At 38.7% G+C, this 6000-nt stretch overlaps 1 protein-coding gene across 3 annotated transcripts in view; it reads left to right on the top strand.

Annotated features, from left to right (window-relative positions):
* The window catches only part of UBR1 (ubiquitin protein ligase E3 component n-recognin 1), a 122057-nt gene that overhangs the window by 50592 nt on the left and 65465 nt on the right, over window positions 1–6000 (top strand). For all 3 annotated transcript variants that reach the window (XM_019551684.1, XM_019551685.1, XM_019551686.1), the window contains exons 16-19: window positions 2477–2538; window positions 3266–3376; window positions 4696–4761; window positions 5368–5469. In XM_019551684.1, coding sequence (XP_019407229.1) covers window positions 2477–2538; window positions 3266–3376; window positions 4696–4761; window positions 5368–5469 — 341 coding nt within the window. The remainder of the gene's footprint in view (window positions 1–2476; window positions 2539–3265; window positions 3377–4695; window positions 4762–5367; window positions 5470–6000) is intronic.

A 6000-nucleotide genomic window follows, 5' to 3' on the forward strand; every position in this document is an offset into this window, starting at 1 on the left:
GATGTTCCTGCTGGGACTTAAAAAACACAGAAGTTCCTGGTAGAAGGTCTGGTTCCTCTGCTTAGGGCCAGGCCAGTCAACACATTTGGGATCAGGAAAGAATTTTAATCTTATTGGTGCAGACTGTTTGTGGTCAGGGGAAGAGAGTTGCTTTCCTTTGCAGTGAGGAGCATTGTCCTCTTCCTTGGGTTTCACGAGCGTATTTTAATAGCTACCTTGCAGTGGTAGGCTATTAACAGTGCCCTTGTCCCCTTGCTTTACCTGTGGCAAGTTAAGGTGTTTTTACTCTTTGGGGATTGTGCCTGGTAGTTGTCCAATATGGTTGTTTGCAAAGTTTTTAAGTGAATTAAATAATGGCTTGTGAAGGACAATTTAAATACAGATGATCCTGCTTTGAACAGGGGGTTGGACTAGATAAACTTCTGAAGTCCTTTCCACCCCTACTTTTTCATGATTCTGTAAAATTTGGAGGAGAGGCCAGGCCCTTATGATGATGATCTCAGACTGGGGGAGGAATCTGCCACCAGGAGCATGTGATCATGTAAATGCTAATAGAAATCTAAGAGCACCATATTTTCACTTTACCATTACTGCCATAGACTCCCTCAACTGAGTCTAGATTAATCTCCCCACTATGTGGGAATTTGCTGCCAGACACTAAAAATGTTTAATTCCCCTTCTTTGTTAGATAAACTAAAGATGTAGATCTAGGAATTTTAGCGAAAAACAGAACTCTGAGTGTTAAGAGCACTTTATTAACTCCTGAGGATAGACCCTCCCAACAGGTTGCTCAGCCTTATACCCCTAACCTCTGGCCAAAGAAGGCAGTAACAATTCCTTTACATAGTTAACTAATTCTGTAATTATAGTCCAGATCAAACAGGATCTGTGTACGCTTAGGTTCTGTAAAATCTGTATGAGTTTGCATTTTACGGTCACCTACAATAAATTACTTTGCAATCATGGTGGCAATAAAATCTTAGGCTAACTTTGAAGAGATGTTATCTACATGAATTTTATCATTCCCTAGGCTGATTTTATCCCCCCCTCAGTGAAGACGAACTTCATTAACTCCTGCAGGAATTTTGTAGTGCAGAATGACAATTAACGTACCAGTCGTGGGTACCATTTAATCTTATTATAGGACCTTCAAGCCAAATATACCCACCTTCCCAGACCAGAGTACTGTCTACTTTTAGGTTGCATGCAAACAGCAGAATTGCATGGCCGTCTTTAAGTACTTGTCATGCTTTAGATCCATGTTGCACAGAATGCCTACCTGAGGACACAACTTAACACAGTTTTGGTCTTTGTAGTCTTTAGTGAGGAGGCTCTATGGATAGAAATAGATGTCACCAAATGAAGCTGATCAACCGTGCCAGGATATGTCCCAGCAGAGCTGGTCTGTTTCATTGGGTAAAACACACATCACACATTGATGCTGCAGAACTATGGGCAACGTATTCTCCTGGGGCTGAGGGGCCTGGTTTTGCATACGCCAGGAATTCATGCACAGGTTCAGGCCCCTCAAGACCTGTGAAGTGCCTGTCTAGCTTTCCCTGTTTACCAAGATGCATCCCTGGGGTGTGTCTAGGTAAGTGGAGAAAGTCAGAGATTCCCTGCTTATGGAGACATGTCCCCAGGCTCTCCAAGGTATGTCTGTAAGGGAGGGAAGTTGGGGTTTTCCCACTTAAAGAGACTTCTCCCTAGGATCTGTGCTTTCTTGACTTAGACATGTGCCCCTGGGATCTCTGGGATGTGACTGGGTAAATGGGGAAACCCTGACTTTCCCTGCTTACCCAGAAGCACCCCAGAAATCCTGGGAATGTGTCTCTGTAAATGGACAAGCAACTAAGCAACCTCTCCCAGGGCTTAATGGGCCTGATCCTGTACAGAAATTCTTGTGCAGGATTGGACCTCTCCTGAGTCCCTGCCTGGGGCAGCTGGAGATTATGGGCAGCTCCAGGATGCAAATAAATATCTGCCACAATAAAGCAACACAAATTATTACTACTTTTTGTTGTGGCCACAAATGTTGCCATTTGTGGCATGGGAAAAAGTATTAATGTCTATGCTGAAATTTTTTTGTGGCAGCACAAAGGTGAGAAAAGGTGACATCTGTTTATATACTATGTGACTGCTGAGTTGCTGCTAAAACAAGAAGTAAATAAATTGTAATTGCTGCTTAGCAAACTCTTCTTAAAATTTCTTGGACTTGCAATCTGTGAATTTATGAAAGGCTATAAGGAAACATTTTGATAATCTAGGCTATCCATCTATGTTACGCAGGCCTTAGAAAATGAATCTTGATTTTAAAAAAGGCTGGGTTTTTTGTTTTTTTTTTCAAGGCAAGGATTTTTTTTTTTTGGCGATACCTTTTATTGGACCAACTACACTTGTTTTAGCCCTTACCTGGCTAAAAAGCATATCTGTCTGGCTTTCTTTTGTATTTATTTCCCCATCTTTGTTCTTGTAGGTCTACATGTAAGGTTAAGCAAGACTGGAGCCATCTCAAGACTAAATGAATTTGTCTCTCCTGTAAGTGTTTGCTTCTAATGGTATTTAAGCTTATCTGTTATTGCTGAATTGCATTCCTGTAAGCAACTTTCCATTGAAGAGCGAAAGGATAGGTTAATCAGTGTTTCCAGTGTCTTGGTATGAAAAAGAAAAAAGATCCCAAAAGGTAGTTTTCATTTCGTAATTAAAATGGCTGGTTTGTTTTCTTTTTAGATGCAAGAGAGGCCCTACATGAAATGAGTATTATAGAATCAGAAGGACATATGACCTTAGTATTTAGTAGTGATTCTGAAATATTGAGGAGGGGGTACTAAAACCTTGGATACACTTATTCCTAAGAATGGCGTCTGTCCTGGTAACTGTTCAGTCCATTCATAATCAAAATTCCCTTGGGAACATCTAACCTCCGGTTTCTTTAATAGCATTGTAATGTACTGCAGCTTTGATTTGCAATCCAAACTTTTTTGTTACTCCTTGTATATATCTTAAAACAGCACAGGTTTTCTTTCAGTATTCTCATATTTTTCCTATCAAAATTGCATGCCCAGTTTTTTGCCTGATAACTTTCTCCTGCTATGCCAGAACTGTAATCTATATTAACACAACTCTGTAATTCTTTATAGGTCTATAAACATGTTAAGGGCTTCCTAGTGCACATATTGTCTTGCAGTTATTGATCTTGTTCTGTTCTTAGAATATAAATCTTAATCTTTAGTCTATTAACAGATTTATTTCATTTAATTTTTAGAAAGAATTCCAAGTGGAGCTGCTGATAGACTATCCTTTGCGCTGTCTTGCCTTGATTGCTCAGGTTGCTGCAGACATGTGGAGGAGGAATGGGCTTTCCCTGATAAGCCAGGTACTCCCTGTCACAAGCATTAGAAGTTGAGTCCCACTGGTTTGTCACATTTTCATTAGTGCTATGACTGACTGACTCATGAGTTAAGCTGAGAGAACACTACACTGAATTCTACTCCCAGCTCTTCCATTGGCCTGCTTGCTGGCATTCAGCAAGCCTTTTCACCTTTACAGTTGTAAAGTGGGGTCTCTGACATCCCTTGTAAAATGTTCCCAGATTTACTGATGAAAAAGGCTGCTATATAAGAACTATGGCACTATGTATGTATTAACTGTCAGAGACGCTTCTTAATGTATGGTTATCATTGCACAAAAAAATGTGAAATTAAGTTGTTTGAATCCCAAACAAGGATTCGTACTGGTATATCTCTTATTTAGGAAAAGCAAACTTTTTTTTTTGTATGCACTATGGACATGCTTAAAGTAAAACTGTCTTGAGAAGTATGTATGTATTCTCATTTAGCTTCAGTGTTGTTTGTTTGCATGTGAAGGCAGACACTAGCTCTGTTCACTTTTCAGAACACCTTAGGATGAAATTGAACTGTGTACTTTTATTTCCATTTTACCTCTGAAATGTAAGAGACGGTGGTTCAGTGACTTGTCTATTTCTACAGGTGGGACCAGAATTTGGAGTTCTTGGTCGCTAGTCCTGTACTCTGAATCCACTTGATCATGTTATTCTCCTAGTGCCTGAACTGAGATAGTGTATAATGTGTGGCAAGGCTCTCTTATACTGTAAAGGCATGAAATAGAATTTTCTATTTTTACAAAGATGTTTATCACAAAGAAATCTTGATTCATATACCCCCCCCCACAAACAACTTAAGTGTTCCGAGACCGACATAAGATTTTCGCTTATCTAGCTCAGAATATTCTGTAGCTTTTGAGGGCTATGGTGATTGGTTAATTAAACTACAGAATAAACAACTTCCCTCCAGCTTTAGTGCAACAGTCTCATGAACTGTCGAAACACAGATAACTTTGTGTCAAGAAATAGGAATGAACAAATTAATCTACTGCTAAAGGCAAAATGAGTCTGTCTCCAAAACGAAATAATTTTAGTTAAATCCTAAAGCCTCTTGGAAAAGTTTGTTTGCTCCGAAGTAGGAATATCATCAAAAATGGTTTTCTCATAGACTAACTCAAATGCAGGCAAGAGATTTGGTACCTATCTCAGGAATGTATGCACCATTTTAATAGGAACAAAACATTTAAAAGTCTTTATGTAGAAGTAGCTTGCTCAGGGAATTTCTTGACTGAATATTGAGGTTTTCTAGTGAAATCCTCTGTGTATTTTTCATTCCCCTTGTTTTTACCTAGGTGTTCTATTACCAGGATGTTAAATGTAGAGAAGAGATGTATGATAAAGACATCATTATGCTGCAGGTAGAGATCTTTTACATTACTGCTGACATTAAGTAACACAAAGTACTTCCCAAGTTGTCTCATGAAAATATGTTAGAGCTTTGTCTTGATTTTCTGCCAATGGTGTAACATATTAACACAAACTTTTAAAGTTTCCCTATATCTAGGTAGTCCAGTTATTCTTCTAAGCTACCATGTTATAGGGTTTTTTCTTTCCTTTTCTTCTTTTATCCTTCCCCCTTTGCCCCAAACACAGAATCTCTCCATATCAGTTGAAACTGATACACCTATCAGTGATTTTAAAGAGGATCTTTCACTCACTACTTCTTTTCTGTTTTTGGTTGTGGCTTTAAGGCCTATTAATACTAGAAAGGGAGCTGACATTTCTAGAAATACTAAGAAGTGCACATACTTTTTCTGTCTTCTTTCTTATATAATTTGTGTAGAGATCATTTTTTCCAATTGAAACCATTTATAACGTTAAATTCTGTATCCTGTATGTTTTAAAGCATTTGCCTTTTGAATTTATTAGCTGTGTCATGTTTAAAAACAATCTTGGAGGAGAGAATAGCTTTCATGCCTTAAAGAGGAATTTAGATGCTGACTGATATTTCTGATGTCTGGCAGATTGGTGCATCTCTTATGGATCCAAATCATTTCCTTTTGCTGATGCTTCAGAGATATGAACTTGCTGATGCCTTCAGGAAGATCATGCCCACTAAAGACCAGGTGAGTATCAGGGACTTTTTTATAAATTCTTGGAAACATAAAAGGGGAAACCATAGTTACTGCATTTTTCACTGTAGTTTTAAGGCCATGCTAAAATAGTAATGTGCAGATCAACAAAAGATTCAGGACTTAGTGATTTATATCTGCACTCATACCTCTTCAAAAAGAACATATTTTGCTGTTTTCTATACCTTACTGTTCAAGTTGTTTATTAGTTATCATGTGATTTCAAAGAATGGTAACACTCAAGTGGCATAAGATCTAACAAGGAACAGTGATCTGTTTGATTTGGTTCAATCCTTCTTCAGGGTGACTTTGGTTCACATCCTTTATTTGCAATATTTACCAAATAGGATTCTTATTGGTATATAGCACTGGTATTCATAGATTCATAGATGCTAGGGTCGGAAGGGACCTCAATGGATCATCGAGTCCGACCCCTTGCATAAGCAGGAAAGAGTGCTGGGCCTACATTACCCCAGCTAGATACACATCCAACCTTCTCTTGAATACCCCCAGGGTAGGGGAGAG

The sequence above is a fragment of the Crocodylus porosus genome, unplaced genomic scaffold (assembly GCF_001723895.1).
Source record: "Crocodylus porosus isolate Cpor-Errol unplaced genomic scaffold, CroPor_comp1, whole genome shotgun sequence".
Taxonomy (NCBI): domain Eukaryota; kingdom Metazoa; phylum Chordata; order Crocodylia; family Crocodylidae; genus Crocodylus; species Crocodylus porosus.